Consider the following 18,858-nt stretch of genomic DNA (forward strand, 5'->3'; position numbering starts at 1 on the left):
ACACGTATAATAAATTAAAAAATATACCAATATTTAAAAAAATTAAATCCTACCACAAACAGAAAAAGAATCCTTCCTTAACTTTGAAACCCTAGAAATTCCCACGTGAAGCACAGGTTTTGTATTTATTTTCCTTTAGTTTCACTCGCTACAACAAGAGGGGCAAATTATCAAAAAAAGTCTTTTTTTTTAAATTTACCGAAATGAATCGTTTATGTAATTATTTATCGGAATAGTCCGTTTTTCGTGAAATCGCGTCCACATCAGCGCGATGCTGAGGTACGCGCCAGGAAATAGCGTCCACGTAAGCGCGATTTGCTGACGTGCCATAAACAATTTATATTTTTTAACTTGAAAAACTTTAAAAGACCGTAACTTTTCGCGTGATGCACAAAACTTAGACTGAAAATAATGGAAACATAAGGAAGGGGGGTCAGTTTCCCAGGAAATTTCCAAATGTTTATTTATATTCTTTGCTTTCTCTTTCTCTCAAATCCAGACACTCAAATTAGTTGAAAATCTAAGGCTTAGTTTGGTTTGTTTCAAACTAATTGAAATAGTTGACTAGTTATAGTAAACAAAGACAATGGAGGTCATTGTATGCGGAACTCGAACAGCTGTTTCAAATTTCGATATGCAGTCAAAGTCTCTGTTTTATGACATTTCCTCCCGGGACAACCTTCATAATAACGGGTTTGGTCTGGGCTCCAAGTCGTCCTATTTTTTCTCCATGGATAGTTCGAAAGACGCAAACAAACCAGATTCTGCATCGGGGAACAGTGACGGTGGTTTTGAAATGCCGGTGGAGTCGTCGGGTTCGAATCACGCGCCAGGTGTTGGTTGTTGTCATTCGAACGCTGCGGTTAAGGTTCAGAAAGTGTACCGGAGTTACTGGACACGGCGTAGAATAGCTGACTCCGCTGTTGTCGCTGAAGAATGGTAAGTCTATAAAATCTTTGTCCATTTCTCTGCTTCTTCTTTTTTTTAAGAAGAAAATTGCAATGATTATTTATTTATTGCAGGTGGAGGGTTTTAGATTATGCAAGGCTTAATCACAGCACAATCTCCTTTTTTAATTATTCCAAAGCAGAATCTGTTGCTTCAAGATGGAATCGTGTTGTCTTAAATGCTTCTAAGGTAACTTTTTTTTACTAAAAATTTCGTAAATTCAAAAGTTGGAACTGTTTTCTGACGGCGATCCTTGATTTTCCCTTGTTTCGTCCTTTAGTAAAAAAAAATCACAAAATATTGTTTTATTTTATTTCCATAAATAACAAATAATGGAATTTTGTCAGGTCGGGAAAGGATTGTTCAAAGACGCCAAGGCGCAAAAATTGGCTTTTCGACATTGGATTGAAGCTGTACTTTTTTTCTCCTTAGCCCCTTTCACTTAAATAAACAATGAACAGATTTTTTACTTTTATTTATTGTTACTCTAGATTGATCCACGCCACCGCTATGGCCATAACTTGCATATTTACTACGATGAGTGGTGTAAATCTGATGCTGGTCAGCCATTTTTCTACTGGTAAAACCTCCAACATTGCTGTTACACACGTGACAAATGTCCAAATAATTTTATAACCTACAATATTAAAAAAGTGGCTTGAAATTTACAGGTTGGATATAGGGGAAGGGAAAGAGATTGACCTCCAAGAATGTCCGAGATCAAAGCTTCGACAACAATGTATTAAGTATCTGGGACCTGTACGTGCTTTTGTATTTTAGATTCAATTTTCAATAAGATTCAACTTGTTAGTTCTGGTTGTTGCAAAATTCTGATGTGAATTTCATTTTGTTTCCGGTCTATGGTGGCGGAAACAGCAAGAGAGGGAGCATTATGAGTACATTGTTTTTGAAGGAAAGATTATCCATAAACAAACTGGAAATGTTCTTCATACAATCAAAGGATCGGAAGGCCAGAAATGGATATTTGTTGTGAGCACATCCAAGAAATTGTATGCCGGCGAGGTAAGTATCGACACTGACCGTTTTGAGTGTTTCCTCTAGGAGATAGGAAAACCAACGATTTTACCTTTTTTTGTTCCTTGTAGAAGAAGAAAGGGATGTTTCACCATTCTAGCTTCTTGGCTGGAGGAGCGACGTTTGCAGCCGGTAGGCTGGTGGCGGAGCAGGGAATATTAAAGGTATAGGTTCAGAATCATCAAGGACCCCTTACAGGGGCGTAGCTAGGGGTGGCAGGGGGCTGCCCCCAAATGGAAAATTTTTCATTTGGGGTCTTTTAAGATTTTTAAAATTTTAAATTAGTAAAAGTAAAATTATACTTTGATCCTTTCAAATGATAAAAATTTGATTTAAACTTTTAAAAATTACAAAGATATAGGCTATTAAAATGGTGAAATTGTACTTTTACTATCGTAAAAATTACAATTTAATTTCGATCCCCCGTAAACAACTTTTCTGGCTTTACCCCGACCCCTTATGTTGGTTGCATTTTGAATGACTGTTGTTCATCAAGTTTTGCTTTAACTTGTATAGATTGACATTTAATTTCTTTTCTTTTTCAGTCTATTTCTGCATATAGTGGACATTACCGGCCAACAGACGATAGTCTTGAGAATTTTCTATCATTTTTGAAGGAGAAAGGAGTGAACCTTAGTGAAGTGGAGGTAACCTTTCAATGTATCCTTGAATTGAACCTTCCTTCCTATTGTAAATATGATGGCTGACTTTTATCTCGTGTTTAGATACGCCGAGCGTCTGATGGTTCTGATAACTATGACAATGACAAATCCGGAAGTGGTGGGACTGCAGTTGAAGTTTCAGTGCCTATTGAACCTGAAATTAACAGTGAAGAGAAGAATGTATCACCGCAATCATCGGAAACTAATCAAACAAGGGCCTCATATACTTACAAAAGGACTTTATCCGGTGGTCTTCAAAGTCCAACAGTTGAGGTGCCTAAGAAAGCTATATTGCAAAGGATCAACTCGAAGAAGGCGGTCAAATCATATCAATTAGGACATCGGCTGTCACTCAAATGGTCAACTGGTGCTGGTCCGAGGATTGGGTGCATTGCCGACTATCCCGTAGAACTGAGACAAGAAGCACTTGAGTTTGTCAACCTGTCCCCGAGAACTCCTCACACCCCGTCACCATTCATGTCTCCACATACCCCGTCAACGCTTTCATCATACAGGCATCTAGGCGATCTTCCACAAGCTACGGCTCCGTCGACATCAAATGACCACTAATGTTAACGGGACATTCTTGGTATCTGTGTGTAACATACAATGAGCTTACCATTAAGTTTTGTGGTTTTAGTGCTAAATGATGGCACTAGTGAATGTAAATATGATGACGTGCTTTAATGTTAGTTGAGCATTTTTGGAATGGCTATACCATTATGGTAGTTGATGGGTGATGTGTTTCATAAATATCCATTTGCTGTTTATGCCACCATGATTTCATATTTTTGGAGATGCAGCAACAACTTTTACACTAAAACTAGCCCTAGTGCCGGGGGATTACTAATTCTTGCCATAATTTTTTTTTTCAATTATGAAAATCAAATTTACTAAGTTGATTATTAAATGAAACTCTAGATAATCCTAAAAATCCTATTTTCAATTTTTTTTAAAATTACAAATAATTTATGTATTCATTAAAAACTAATTTTTTTATCCGTATGCGATGCATAAATTAATTATGTGTATATCAAGTGGAAAGCAGTCTTATAGCTTAAAATTCAATATTCAATTTTAAGGGTTGAAAACTATAGAAAATATAAATAGTATTGTTGAAGGGGAGGTAATAAAATACCTTTGGGAAGCCATATGCACCACCATCATCCAAATTTCTAATTATATAACAATGATAAAAGTTGCTAATATTAAATAGTCCCTTAATTTAAAATTTTCATTATTGAATTAGTGTGAATTTATTATAATCGTTTTATTAATTGTTTTATGCGGCCTAGAAAATTGGTAAAAAAATTATATTTTGTGTAATTACTATTTATAATTGGTTTTAATTTACTTTAAAGAGGTCATTTAATATGCTTGATTTAATACATGTAGAAATAGAATTTAAGATATAATATGATAAAAGAAAATATATTAAATCATTATGTATTAAGATTTACACATAATTTATTATTGATTATCTTTATTAATAAAAATATATTAGATTATTATATATTAAAGTTTATTTGTTTTGATAAAGTATATATAATGTAACAAAGAAATTCAATTTAAAAGTTAATCAACATTAAATATAATTTAGACTATGGTTTCAAAACATAAAAATTATTTTATGTTTAAGAAAAATAAACCCATCAATGTGCAAGGTATGATTAAAAATGAGTAACAATATTCTTTTCAACATTGGTAACAATATTTATTCTTAAAAAAAACTATTTAGGAAAACTTACACAAACAAACATAAATATTATATCTAATTCCCAACGCAAATATATATATATATATATATATATATATATATATATATATTCGTAAAATATATTTATGAACACTTACACAAACGTAAATAGAATAATGATTAAAATAAATAAGATAACATAAATTAAATAATCATAAGGTTCAAATTGAGTAGAATTAGAATAACATGCGCATGGCCTAAATTGAACAAAAGGAGGAACACTATTGAAAAAATATGAACGATGAGGGACTTAATAAAAAATTAACCCAAAACCCTAAAATATTTTACCTAACTATATGTGATTAGATCTGTTCAAAAGCCAGGCTCGATCTTGAACATTTAAGGTCCAAGCCCAGCCTAGCCTCACCCATTTTTAAGTTTATAATACTTTATATTATGTTATTTTTATATATTATGTAATTTATAACACATTAAAAAATAAAACCTATACTAAATATATAATACTACTTTAATATAAATATTAAAATAATATTAAAGATGGCTATATAAAAATTTTCAATAAATAGAAAAATACATAAAATTATTAAATATTAAATTTAAAATAATATAAATATTTTTAAAAAATGTTAAAAAATAATATGAACTGGCTTAAAATGGGCTTGAGTTAGTCTTTTGCAAATTTGGACAAAATTTTAAGCTCATATTTTGAACCAAATTGAGCTTGAACAAGTATAAACTCATTAACACGTATGTTGGGTTTAGAGTTGTCCACGGGCCAGGCTCAGACTCAGACTGAAAAATGGGCCTAAAAGTTTTCTCAAATCTGGCCCAGATAAAATGCTAATACCCGAGTCTGGCTCACTCATATTAAATTTTTTATATTATTTTTTATATAAAAATAAATTTAAAAAATGTTATATATCAAATAAACTAAAAATATTAAAATAAATGGTTTCCAACAAATGGAAAAAAAATAAAAAAATACTTAAATAACACTAAGATAAGTGCAACTTAACAAGTAAATACATCTAAAATGGTAGCAAAATTAATAATAAAATAAGAGTTATGCAATATCTAAATAATAATAACAAAATAGTAGCAATATAATAATAGCAATATAATAACGAAATGATGTCAAAAAAAAAAAAGGTAAAACAGTAAAAAAAACAACAGTTTTGTTTACAAATTTGGACCCAGATAAAAAAATTTACCCAACACCCAACCTATTTAAAAGACGGACTTTTTTTTTTTTTGTCTAAGACCATTTTTGGGCGTATATAGATGGGTAGCAAACTTTCCCCATTTACAACTTTTGAAATTTAATTATTACTAAACTTACCAAATAATTTATTTTTCTTTCCCTTTTACCTACAGTCCGACCATCTTGAAACCAAAATAATAGCCTCTTAGAGATTATTTGTTGCTTTCTACCATCCCGTTTCATTGGATGAAGTCTTGGAAGCCTCGAATGGCCTCTTAACCTAAGATAGGCATCTCGTTTCTACATGTTGATGGTTTTGACTCGTTGAAGTTTTGATTCTTTTACCAGTTTTTCATTTACAAAAAGACAAATCCACCTTTTGGAAAACAAATTGATAAAGCTTTGAATATACTTTTCCTATCTAGATTTTCTAAACACTAAATTAGTGTATTCTATAATTTTTTAAACACTAAATTAGTGAAATTAATAAAGATGTTTCAATTTTGGCTAAGAAAAAAAAACTGCTTTAAATCAACAGCAATAATATATATTTTGTAACTCATGTGCACAAAAAATCAATATTACTTGCAAATATTATGACGAAAATTTTACAAATTTTGAGTGCCTAATCTAAGGATTATGTCAAATAATTTAAAAATTATGTCAAATAAGCTTAGGTTTTCATATTAGCAAGAATACTTTACTATAATATATATATATATATATGTTATGTTACTCGTTATTACCGATCCATTACTCGGTTACCGATTAGGTCCTGACTCGACCCATATTCTACATAGTTCGCACTTTGAGTTCGCACGTGAGGTGTTCACATTTTTATATGAGACCGCATGATGTGGGTTTGCACCACCATGCAGGCGAACCCACATCTAGAAAATGTGTTAACCCTAGAATAGGGTACGTGCTGACATGCATGGGGACTTACCTACGATGTCCAATCCATGAATAGTAATCATATCATATGAATAGAGAATCTAACCTTTTTGAAAGATATACATGCTAAAACACTCAACAATTTGGTGCGGTGAGCGTGGACAGATTTCCGACCATAAAAAAACCAAAAAACTAAGATGACTAACCCCAAGGAGAATTTCCCCAACGGTTTCCCATCGGGCCAGGGAGGAGGTTTTGGCATCAGCAATCAACCCGGTGAGATAGACATTTTTGCTGGTTGGTTTGCTGATCGACCAGAAAATCTGGGTAACGTAGGCTAAGTAGGTGCTTCCAACTCTTTCAATCTCAATGCTCCCTTTGGTCAGAGATCATCATTTCCCTCTGATCAAGGAGCATCGATGTAACACCCCCAATCCGTCTCCGTTGTTGGATTAGGCTTACGAAGTATTATGCCACATATCGAATCAAATGATAGCATAAAACCATTCAATTATTAAATTAAATACCAAATATTAAAAATCAATAATCATCCATAGCCTATATACGATTAAAAACATTTTATCTAGCTTACGAAACCTAAAAATCAATTCGAGAACAAATAGGGACTTATTTGAAACAAAATAGAAAAAGGTAAGAAAAACTGAAAACAGGGGTCACAAGGCTATGTGACATAGCCCAGGCCGTGTGGCTCAGGGACATGGCTGTGTGGTCAAACCGTGTACAGTTCGAAAATAGGATCACATGGTCATGCCTCTAGGCCGTGTAACAACCTGAAATCGTGTGGGACAAACCTGCACCAAAATTAAACAGGCCACACAGTCGTGTGGTATGGTTGTGTGTGGCACACGGTCGTGTGACAACCCGTGTCCCAGACCATGTACACCTAAAATAGCTTCCAAAACAAGGCAAAACAATACTTATTCCTTAGGTGCCAAGCCAAACCAAAATCAACCATTAACATGCCTTCAAAACACATTCAAACAAGTTTAAAACATATCAAAACATTCAACCTAAGTGCCTAACCAATGTGCCCTCATTGACACCACCTTTCATACACCAAACTAATTCACATTCAAAAGATCAAAAGTCCTTACCTTGTACACATGCCAAATACACAAAGTTCATCCATTTCATTCACAAACAAATATTCATATTTCATCCACTTTCAAGAGGCACCAACCAAATAGCCAAAGACGTACATATATTGATATTTACAAGCCAAAACAAATATATACACGTAACCATAAGTATGTCTTAACTAAAGTTTAACAACATCACAATAAAACGACTTTAAAACTTTTAGTTCATGTCATTTATAACCAACTCAAAAATGACCACAACTTCTATTGAGATGAATGGTGAATAGTGTGTGTACTCCGACTTGGTTCCAACCGATCGAGATTCCTGATGATCTACAGAAAAAGAAAACAACTAACATAAGTAAGTAGTTCTTACTAAGCTTGTATAAATCATAAACATAAACTTACCAAATAGACTCAATTTATACAATTCATGCAAAATTCCATTAACATGCTCATGAGTTCATTCAATTCCTATTCACATAAAAAATCTCACAAGTTAGTGAGTTCAACAATGAAACATATAATCTTTCCATATCATGAACATATATTAGGAACATATCAATATTCATTTCATTCATCACATTTTCAACATGTATCATTCATTCATTTCCAAAGCATTTATACCAACACTTACCATTTCATCCATCAAAATCATATAAGATAACATATAATTAAGTTCACTCGATTTAAGCCTTTATTACCTATTGAACCAAATGAAATAACATCAGATACTTTGGAAAATGCTTACACAAGCTGTAATTGTAATCGTATATGTTCACACGAGCTATGGGTCGAGATGATAAGCTACATGATGCTGCTCACACAAGCTATGGAGAATCCGCAATAAATGCAAGACCTCAACCATTGGTAAGATATCCAAGACCAACACCTGAAACTGTAAATAACTCCTAATGACATGTCATTTGTATCCTAAGTATTCACGAGGTTCATACGGGCCATATTACATATCTAAATCATTTAATTCCATTTTCACTATACCATTTCAAGCTCACATACATACATTTCACATTTTCCAAACATAATCATCAATTTATTCAACATCATAGTTTAGTCAAAAATCACTAATCGACGTATATCATGCAATTTAACTATACCTAACATGAATAGTATTTAACATGTTACCAAAAGCAACAATTAGTAAGTTTAAACAATATACAAACTTGCCTAGACAAAAATGATTGCATAAACAAGGCCGACGACTATTCCATTACTTTAGCTTTCCACGATTCGAGTTCGATTGATTTGTTTCTTGATTTAAATAATAATTTTCGTTCAATTATTCAATTCAAACATCTCAAATAATTAAACTTAAGCTTATGAACCTTTTTAATATAAAATTAAAAAATTACCCCCAACATTTACTCTTTTTGCAATTTAGTCCCTAAAGCTGAAACTTACGAATTAACCACATTTAAGCAAAATACAAGCTAGAAGATTTCCATATAGTCCCTATTCAGATCACATTTATCAATTTTTTACAAGAATTTCATATAATTTTACCATTTCAACAATTCAATCCCTAAACATTAAAATTACTAAAAACTACTTTACAAAATTGTCTTATTTCTCAACCAAGCTTATTAATCTACCATAAAACTTCACAAACACCTCAAACACATCAATGACATAATCCAAAATGTTTAACATTTTTATGAATTAGCCCCCGGGTTAGCTAGATTAAGTTAAAACGATTACAAAAACATAGAAATAATTAAAAAATGGCAACAATTACATATCATGCATGAGTTTGAAGCTTGGTCGAATATCCCCTTAGGTAAAATGGTGGTTTTGGTTCTTAACAATGTAAAATGAAGAAGATGATGGCTTTCCACTACTTGTTTTGTTTAATTTGTTTATTTAATTATTAATTTACTATTTTACCCTTATGATTTTAACTTAATAATTAACAAAAAAGTGTCCACTATCTATATATATGTTTTATTTACTATCTAAGTCCATTAATTTACATTTCCATGGCCATTTAACACATTTAACTAATAGAAACTAACTTTTGAAGTTTTTACGATTTAGTTATTTTACTTAATTAACTAACTATATGTTAAAATTTCTAAACCAAATTTTAATACGACCTTCTAATAACCCTATAAATAATAAATAATTAATAAAACACTAACACACTAGTCAGAATTGTGGTCCCAAAATCATTGTTTCTAACACTACTAAAAACGTGTTGTTACAATCGTCGCAACAACTATTTGGTTTACAGGAGCAACTGAGGTTGATGAAGGAACAAACGACTCGAAAAAGTGTCAAATTTGAAAAACAAAAATTACTTCAACAAGAGCTTTCAAGACAGAACGAATAACTAAGAAGGAAGACACAATTCAACCATTTTGATCTTCGGGACCATGTCACACCTCTCTAGGAGGAGGCTATGAGTGCACATGCAAAGCCATGACAGAACGAGATGGATGCTCTGCGTAGAGATGTGCGGGCATTGCACCTTGATGTGCAAGATATGGATTGGTTGTTTTGTTCTAACAACCCCTTGTCTCCAAAAGTGGTAGCTGTGAGCCTACCAACCAAGTTTAAAGTCCCAAAATAGATGTTTGAAGGTAGAATGGATCCTCGGGCACATCTCATGTAGTATAATGATTATATGAATGTGTTAGGGGCTTCTGATGCAACAAAATGTAAAGCTTTCTCGACGGCCTTTAGGGGAAGCACGAAAGATTGATATTTATCATTGCCCCAGGGCTCCATTCAAAGTTTCTCATAGTTGGGATAAATGTTAAAGACAATTAAGTTCCCTATAGTTTTCTCTTGTACCTGACGGGATCTTAGTGCTCAAACAAAACTCTAGGGTGTACCCCCTCATAGATGTGCACTTTTTTAGGTGTAATCTTTCTTTCCTTGAAAATGTCTTGCGATAAATTCCTCAGATATCGCTAATAGGCGGATGCTTTAACACTAGAATGCGTCAATACTTTAACTCGCCATCAAACCAACAAGATGGACATTACCATATTGCGCCAAATAGTTTACATACCTACCTTACTCATTTTTTTCGATTCTGCCAATTTTCGGGGCGTGACACAAAAAAATATTATAGCCATGATGTTGTGTACTACTAATTATGCACTTGGATAATATTATTAATTTAATGTTATGCAATACTAGTTGTGGTTTGGAAGCTAATTTGTTATTATTCAATCTTTGTTCTTTGTTTTTGTTTTTATACACAATTAGGAATCATCTATCCAATTTAGTTGTTTTTAATTTATGATTGTTAATATTCTAGCTTAATAATTGAGTAATATCATATATTTAATTTTGATGTATTTATTTATAAATAAATCATTGCAATATATGCAAAAACAATGTAAAATATAAATTTATAGATATAAAATAAACTCAATTAAACAATGAAAAGATAAGAAAATCTCAAATGTATGTTTGTTTAATTGAAAATAACTTTTATGAAATATTTTCAAGAAATCATCAAACAAGAGAAAATATTTGACACATATTCTTCTAACCACCGAAAGTATTAGCTTTTTTGTTTAGAAATCATTTTCTAAAAGTCATTTTCAATGAAACAAATGAAGCCTTAGAACTTTAGATTTAGAATTACTTAACATATGGACTAATTAGTGAAATAAATGTGAATTAAAATAATTTTAGAAAATTAAATTCTAATAAATGAATGTTGCTATGGAAAATTTGATACTTGTAACTGGAAAAGTTATTTGTCTTTTATTAATTAAATGTTAAAAGAATAAAATTATGTAATACAATATTTTTAAATAATTAATAAAGCTATCATATTTCAAACTTAAATGTTTAATAATATTGGTCTGTTTTAAAAGTAAAAAGTTTCTTATCGTTTCTATCAGTAGCTTTTGTAAAATTTTAGAATTATATAGAATTATTTCTTCATGCAATCAGTAATTATAATTTTATTATAAATTATTAAATTTTAAAACTTTCTTGTAACAAAAATCAATTTAAAACATTCAAAGTTATAAAAAAGAATTTACCATATCTGAATTAATATATGTCTTAAATATTCTCGTATAATTATGTTAATTAGAAATCCGAGTTTTTCGAATTTTGTATCAAATTTATTTTGGAGTGGAGCTCAAATTTGTGTTGGATCTTGAATTATTTAAAATTTATGAATTTAATTATTTCGAATTTTAATTTTATCTCTGATTAATTTTGACAGCAAGGTGCCGTTTTTTTTTTTACAGTTTTACTGAAAAAATGATTTCCAGTTTTTACCCCAAAAACCAGTAGAAGAGGTGAAATTAAATCCTGAAGGTTTTAATTTTACCTGGTCCTCCCATTCCCACGTAGAACCCCAAATGACAAAATCCCACGTTGTATTTACTCACTACATCTGCGTGTCGGATGCCAATTTCTGCTTCTTTAATTCCATTCACTCGCACGTGCTGGACCCCACACACGAGTCACTTGATCGTCTACGTGGCATAAAAATTATACGTGGCACTCTCAGATACATCCTCAAGGCGCCGCAGAGACTTGTAAGAGACCTTTTCCTTTTGGGTTAGTTTCCTTACAAAGAAGTTGAATGTGTTCTGTTTCCTCTCTTTTGATTTTCATTTTCCCTTAGTTTTTGAATTTTTGTTTCGTTTTTCCCTCTTTGGGATGGAATTAGGGAGAGGTTTTCTTTCGAGCTCGTGCGCTTCGCCAACGGCAGATGCGGCGAAGGATGCGTTGGCGGCGGATCGGATGGATATGGAAGCGGCGGAGATATTGGCCGCCTTGGCGCATTCGAAGAAGCGGCTTGCTGTTTCCGTCTCCGCTGAATTTGGCGCCAAATGGGGATGCAAAGGGAGCAGACTGAGGAAGCGAGCCAGTACCAGTACTGAGTCACCGCCTTCTGGCGTCGGTTCGAACCCGGTTCAATCCGGTTCGGATCTCGCTGAGGTTGGTGAATCAATATAATTTTATCAATATATATACTTGAAAGGATAGTTTTATCGATATTTTCGATTTATTTATCTATTCTATTCTATTTTAAGAAAAAATTCTGATATTTTTTATTCAGTGGCTTTTCACTGTGTCTGCCCGGAATTAGTGATTTAAATTACCTTTTGAAAGTGATGCTCATTATTGAAAATGTGGAAATAATACATACCAAAAGAAGTTAATTCTTTTTGCTCAAAAACAAAATTATACATTTCGGTTTTTTTTCATGATACTTGAAATTTCATTTGATAAAATGATTCTGTATTGTGATTGCTGGAAATGTCATTTTGAATAGTAAGAAAAAATTCTTTTACTGTTAATATATTTAATTAAAGATAACCAACTACTCAAATAACTTATTGATTTTCTTATAATCTGTTAAGTTCTTGATCTTATCGATGTTAATATGTCAAATGCGATGCAAGAATTTGAAGATAATAATGGCGAATATCTTAATGTTGAACACTTTGTAGTTTTGGTCAGCTTTTATTTCACTTTTCTATTTCTGGGATTTAAAGGAATTAAATTATACGCGGGAAGAAGAAGAACATAGATAAACTAGTAAGAAACTGGTGGCCATAGAAAATTTTCTAATTTTAGAAAGTTAGAACATAAGTAATAATCATTGATATGGAAAATGTGGTTAGCTAAACCTGTTGGGTCTTTATTGGAATTCTGATGTGGTTAACTAGACAAGTTATCTTGTGTCTTAATTGGACGAAGTGATCTGTCAGCAAGTGACACTATTCTTATAAGTGAGAGTGACACTATTTTATGCAGGACTTGAGAACTATTTTTGTTTATAGCAGGATCAAGCTACAATAGGCCAGGAGCAAAGTCAAGTGATGAGCACATCTGTAGTTATTGAATCGGTAGTAGCTGAGTCGCTTAATGGGAGTCATCCTAGCGCTGAAAGATACCCATCCGATGGGGTGGTGAGGTCCAGTCAGAATGTAACCAAGGTATTAACTTGTTTGATTTACCATTGTGCTTTTCAAATGCTACTATTTTTGACTGATTGTTCTTTATCAGGCTGAAAAAGAAACATGTAGATTGCATAGAATGTTAACCCGTAAGGAGTCTGATTGGCAGATGATTCATGAAAGGCCGGTTGGTTGTGTTTGTGATATGTTGCATTTTTTATTTATATGTTTATTTTTAGATTTTATTAATCTACTTATACTGGTTCCTCGCTTTAACTTTAGATATTATTCAGCACTGTGGGAATACCTGAGAAAGATATTTGGGAGGATAGTCCGCTGAATGAAATGACAGGGAACAATGCTCTCATAAAACCAGTGAAGACTGAGCAGAATGCTGAATCAGTCAGATCAAGTCCTGCAGGTGCAATAAAACACATGTCAGGTGGTGGGGGAAGGTCAAGACAGAATTTAACTGAGGTGGAACAACCTTTTATTTGATCTTCTTTCTTTAAGATTGATCTTTATATTTCATCTGAAGCTTTTTCTATCAGGCTGAAAAGGAAGCACGGAGATTACGTAGAATATTAGCAAACAGGGAGTCTGCTAGACAAACGATTCGCCGAAGGCAGGTAATTGATTTGTTGCATGTTCAGTTCTGTTTGCTTTTAGATTATATGTTACCTTGTTGTCAGTCTCCATTTGGTAAGTTACCTGTATCTTTTACTTGCTTTGACTGTAATTTTTTTTTATTGTCTAATGAGAATGTCTCTGAAATTTATTTTGAGAAAGCCTTATCTATTTCCCGTTTCCCTTTTTTCCTTCATCTAATTTAAAACCACGACTCTTTGGCACAATTATACTGCCTTCCCCTTGTCACATTTCTTGAAATGACGTACTGTGAATGATTGCTCAGCACGTCAAAGGGAGATTGAAACCTTAGGACTTGTTAAGAGAGACATAGATCTTTTTAGGGTTTTCTTTTCTGATAAAAAATTTGCTTAGTGTTTTATTGTTTTGTATGTCCTTTTAAATAAGGATCAGTCTTATTACATAGAGAGAAACCTATTCTTAAAAGGAAGTTACTTAATGGATAAGTAGTTTGTCCTAAAATGAGTATGAAAAAGTTTGTTTTAGTTTGAAAATTATATATAAGCATAAGTATCTGTATTTTCTTTTGCAGTTAAGTAACTTACTGGCTGAGCTGGTGTCCGGTAAACTATGACACCATCTCAATAAGTAATTTTGCTGGCATCCTTACCCTTGTTTTAAAATTCAACAATACTTTTTGGGGGCTGTGCTTGCTACAACTCAGTAAACTGTTATTGGGTTCTGTTGGGATTTTATTCTTAGAAAAACTAAAAGTCCTTAAGGTTGATCCTTATACCCATATGAGATGACCTTCTCCAAACATCCTATATTAGTGAATACCTGAATAGTACAATTGATAGAAAGTAGTTCCTGGTTTATTTTAGTAACTTTAATTATTTAATGATGGCTGCTTCAAAATGCATTAATTATATTTGTTGGACAGGACATTATATTGTAGGCACTTTCTTATCTGCCTTGTCAGTTTATGCAAGTGATTACTTGTACAAGTGTCAAATGCCCTCTAATTGTCCTAAGATCTTAGGATTTAGAATATCAGACCCAAGATATCTACCTTGTACGGGTATCTGTATGAGTCTGTGTTTGGTTCTGGAAAAATCTATGGTGGAATCATGTGTTGTGAATGCTAGAAGTTGAATTTACTGGAATGGCAATTGTTAGGTGGTGCTATCCCATGTCTATCAAGTCTAAGGTTTCTTAGGGTCTTATCTTCCAGTTGGCTCCTACACATATTTCCAGTTAGTTTTTGGTTTTGCCTTCATTGCTTGGGTCAACATGTGCTAGTTGCAACATTGCATGTATTACTGTTAAGCAAGTCAAATGATTATAATATCTAAACTTCAGCAAACTTTTTCATAGGTAATCTTCTTCTGGTTTAATTGCTCTCCAAAGTTGAATTATGGTTAACTACTGCTGAGTGTTACTTATGGCTGAACTTTTTTAATTCAGGCTCTCTGCGAAAAATTGACCCTGAAAGTTACAGATTTAACACAGGAGAATGAAAATTTGAAGAGGGTAAGTGGGGCTTCTTCAGATAACTATCTCAAGTATTCAATAGAGCGTTGTATTTACATTTTATTTTTACTTGACCTTTCGGACTTGTAGAGTATATCTGTTATGCTAGTAGTTTTAAAACAAATACTCAAACGAAGTTTTTAGGTCTCTACCCTTTTGAACTCTTTGGTTGTAACTTTTCATTCTAAGATAAATACACGAATAGGTTTCTTGGTTGTTATTGAATTCATGTTAATATTGCATGGTAACTTATTCACTTTTGATTACATTCCTACTGAGAAGGCAAAAGAGTTGGCCCTGAAAGAGTATCAATCTCAAGATAGCACCAATAAGCACCTGAAGGCAGAGGTAACATATATGATTGTTAATGCACCTTTCAATTTTGAAAGTACTTCACCTATTTGACATTCTTTTGGTCCTGAAAAGTGACCATTTTCGGCATATATTTCTCTGCAGATGGCTAAGGCATTGAAAGCTGATGAAGGGAAAACTACTGCAGAGCTTCTAGATCATCATATTTCTGGTCCATCTGGAAACTATCCATATTTCTTTTATAATCAACATCATTTTCTCCCTTTTTGTTGGCCTTCCAGTGTTCAATCTTCACATCCTGTTCAATCACAATGTGGCCAAAATGCCATTTTTGTTCCATCTAGCATTTCCTCACCAGCTAATGGTAGGCTTGATTCATCTTTTAATCAAGAAAACCCCATAAATGTGAATGGACCTAAGACTGCCTTATATGTAGTGCCCTACCCTTGGGTTTTTTCTCTTCCTGATCAACGGAGTGGACTGCATCCTCAGCCTTCTTGTGGCACAAAAGATATTGAAGATGAAACTTCTGTGAGTAATCATTTTAACGCTGGGTGTCATTTGAAACCTGTCATGAACGAGAAGTATAATTCCTCTTTACCGGTAGAAGTTGAAAAAGAGGCTAATGACCCAATTGAAGCCAGTCCTAATAACAAGAATTGTACTTCAGTTAGGCTTCCTGCAGATGTTGGTGTTCAGTGTATGTCCCACATTAAAGAAGAGGTCCTTGTGCCTGGACCTCTGTGTTCTGCAGGGACTACATTTGAGAATAGAACAGATCATGTTGTCAAGACTGAAGAGGCTCCTATAGGAGCATTTCATTTTGTTGGTGCATTGCCAGAAGAGAACAAAGAATCAAAAAATTATACGAGTAAGAAAGTACTGGATGCAGTGGCTGCTGCTGAGGCAAGAAAGCGGAGGAAAGAACTTACAAAACTAAAAAACCTTCATGGCCGACATCGTTCACCATTGAGTTTGTCGGCAAAAATCTAGACATTTGTGACTATGGCTGCAAGCATCTCTCAGTCAATTTTCAAGGCTAGAGGTATTTTTTCTCAGGCTTTCCTTTTTCCTTTTTCCTTTTTTAAGGACAGATTTACATTCCTGTTTTTTGTTTTTTCATTTAGCTTTAACAGATAAATAATCTTTCATGATTTTTTTTTTCTTTTTCTTGGGGGGTGTTTAAACTTAAGATTTAGATGGGGGATGGGTACTTTCCCCCATTTCATAGGCTTTTAACTTGGAACAAGGCTGCAAAATAGTTTGCATTAGTTGCAAATTTAGCCAGATATTTTGTAACATATATGCTGCAAGTTTTTCACCCTCTTGCAGAACAAAGGCATGTACAATTCCGTGATCGAGATATTCAAATCTTCTGGTTGATTTTCAATCCTACATTCTTTTCCCTTTTTCTCTTCATTCTTGCAAAATGATGCGTATATTGTGCTGTTGACACTAAAGATATACCTTTCGTATGCATGTGTAATATAGCCCTCAAACATTTTTCGAACATAAAACACTCTTGAAATTTAAGATTCTGTACTGAAATTCATATTTGTGTTCCATTGAGAGACGGATGTGCATATGGAAGGATGGCTGAGCCTGTCAATCCTTCATGCCAGTTCTAGGATGTGCTTGGTTGGGTGAAAAAGTGAAAGAGGAGAGAATGGAAAGTTGAAAGAAAATGAATTTTGAGTGTATTTAGTAGGGAAGAAAAGTGAGAGAAAGAAAATAGGAGAAATGATATTTTTCATCCTAATGCATAGAATCAAATCCTTTCAAAAAAGGGGAGAAGATGAATGAGATGGGTATGTTAGTTTAAAATTGTAATTTTTCAAATGTTTTATTTTCTTTCTTTAATTTTTCGATTCATTGATGGAATTTTTTTTTTCATCTTTCTATTTTTCTGCCTTTCAATATTCCATCTTTCTAATTTTGTTTTAAGTAAAGCCTTGGAGTTGGAACAGATATATTTTCGCTAGCCACCAATTAGTAGGCCTATGGTCATGCTATTGTAACCAAGCTAAAATATGAGCATTAGGTACTCGGAGCTTTGATTCCTATGCTGTGTTCTATCTGTATCTCAAGTGTGAATGTCAGATATTTGAATAGATTTGAATAGATGCGTTCATTTTTGAGTTTTTTCCGTATATTTGAATGGTCTTTGGAGGGTCATTACCACGTACTTGTGTTTAAAATGTATCCGAGATTGGCTGCAGGGGTTCCCTTTGTAAAAGGACAAATATCTTGTTCCTAATAGTAAATGTATTCGACAACAACTGGCATATATTGAGCAGTGCAAGAAATCAGATTAGTGTATGATCATTATGCAAGGCCAAGAGTGAACGTAGGCTGAAATATTTCACAATACAAAAAGAGCAAATGAAACGCACAGAATTTATCGTGTCATCGCTGAGGTTAATAGTTTAGTTTAGGTGAATCGCCTATCTACATGTGAGCCTCTGTCAGGATCCATAGCGCACCATTTTGAATGACTTCCGCCATTGGCCAATTGAAACATGGAAACGGGTAAGGTTTGTTAGCATCAACAATTGTGGTTTGGACTTGACTTTAGCCCATGTTTGGATAGGTGGGGAGGGGAGAAGAAAGGAAAGGAAAATGACGGAAAGGGGCTTTTTTTTTTGGATAGATTTAATAATTTAGGTTAGGGGAAGTAGGGAAATTGAATATTTTTTGCTTTTCTTAAGTTAAATTTTGTATTTACCTCAATTTCGGAAGAAGTTAGGGAAATGAAAGTAAAAACAAAATTTTAATACGTGGAATGTTCTTTTTTCTTCTTTAATTTTTTTATAAATAGTTTTATGAGTATGATCCTAAAATTCATTATAATTAATTATTCCTTTTCATTTTTATCCAAATAAAAATTAAAAATGATATGTAATGATTTACTTTCTTTTAACTTTCCATTTTACTTAATTTTCATTTTCTTTTACTACTTTAAATT

The 18,858-nt window shown here is 33.0% G+C and overlaps 2 protein-coding genes across 2 annotated transcripts; both read left to right on the forward strand.

Moving 5' to 3' along the window:
• Nucleotides 1–480: 480 nt before the first annotated feature.
• Nucleotides 481–3,360, forward strand: LOC105766701 (IQ domain-containing protein IQM3). Its single transcript, XM_012586270.2, has 9 exons — nt 481–939; nt 1,023–1,137; nt 1,296–1,361; nt 1,440–1,528; nt 1,620–1,707; nt 1,825–1,971; nt 2,055–2,147; nt 2,529–2,630; nt 2,709–3,360. The coding sequence occupies exons 1-9, from the start codon at nt 587–589 to the stop codon at nt 3,213–3,215; spliced, it is 1,560 nt and encodes a 519-aa protein (XP_012441724.2). The 5' UTR covers nt 481–586; the 3' UTR covers nt 3,216–3,360.
• Nucleotides 3,361–11,909: 8,549 nt separating this feature from the next.
• Nucleotides 11,910–17,283, forward strand: LOC105766700 (uncharacterized). The gene is made up of 9 exons (XM_052629200.1): nt 11,910–12,111; nt 12,224–12,495; nt 13,344–13,499; nt 13,570–13,647; nt 13,743–13,937; nt 14,012–14,089; nt 15,516–15,581; nt 15,864–15,929; nt 16,038–17,283. The coding sequence occupies exons 1-9, from the start codon at nt 11,910–11,912 to the stop codon at nt 16,884–16,886; spliced, it is 1,962 nt and encodes a 653-aa protein (XP_052485160.1). The 3' UTR covers nt 16,887–17,283.
• The last annotated feature ends 1,575 nt before the right edge of the window (nt 17,284–18,858 follow it).

The sequence above is a fragment of the Gossypium raimondii genome, chromosome 4 (assembly GCF_025698545.1).
Source record: "Gossypium raimondii isolate GPD5lz chromosome 4, ASM2569854v1, whole genome shotgun sequence".
NCBI classification, from domain to species: domain Eukaryota; kingdom Viridiplantae; phylum Streptophyta; class Magnoliopsida; order Malvales; family Malvaceae; genus Gossypium; species Gossypium raimondii.

Coding starts and splice junctions, on each gene's coding strand:
- LOC105766701 (XM_012586270.2), top strand. CDS start 587: ATGGAGGTCATTGTATGCGGAACTCGAACAGCTGTTTCAAATTTCGAT. Junction 940..1,022: donor GCTGTTGTCGCTGAAGAATG/GTAAGTCTATAA, acceptor TATTTATTGCAG/GTGGAGGGTTTTAGATTATG. Junction 1,708..1,824: donor GTATTAAGTATCTGGGACCT/GTACGTGCTTTT, acceptor TGGCGGAAACAG/CAAGAGAGGGAGCATTATGA.
- LOC105766700 (XM_052629200.1), top strand. CDS start 11,910: ATGACAAAATCCCACGTTGTATTTACTCACTACATCTGCGTGTCGGAT. Junction 12,112..12,223: donor AAGAGACCTTTTCCTTTTGG/GTTAGTTTCCTT, acceptor GGATGGAATTAG/GGAGAGGTTTTCTTTCGAGC. Junction 13,500..13,569: donor CCAGTCAGAATGTAACCAAG/GTATTAACTTGT, acceptor GTTCTTTATCAG/GCTGAAAAAGAAACATGTAG.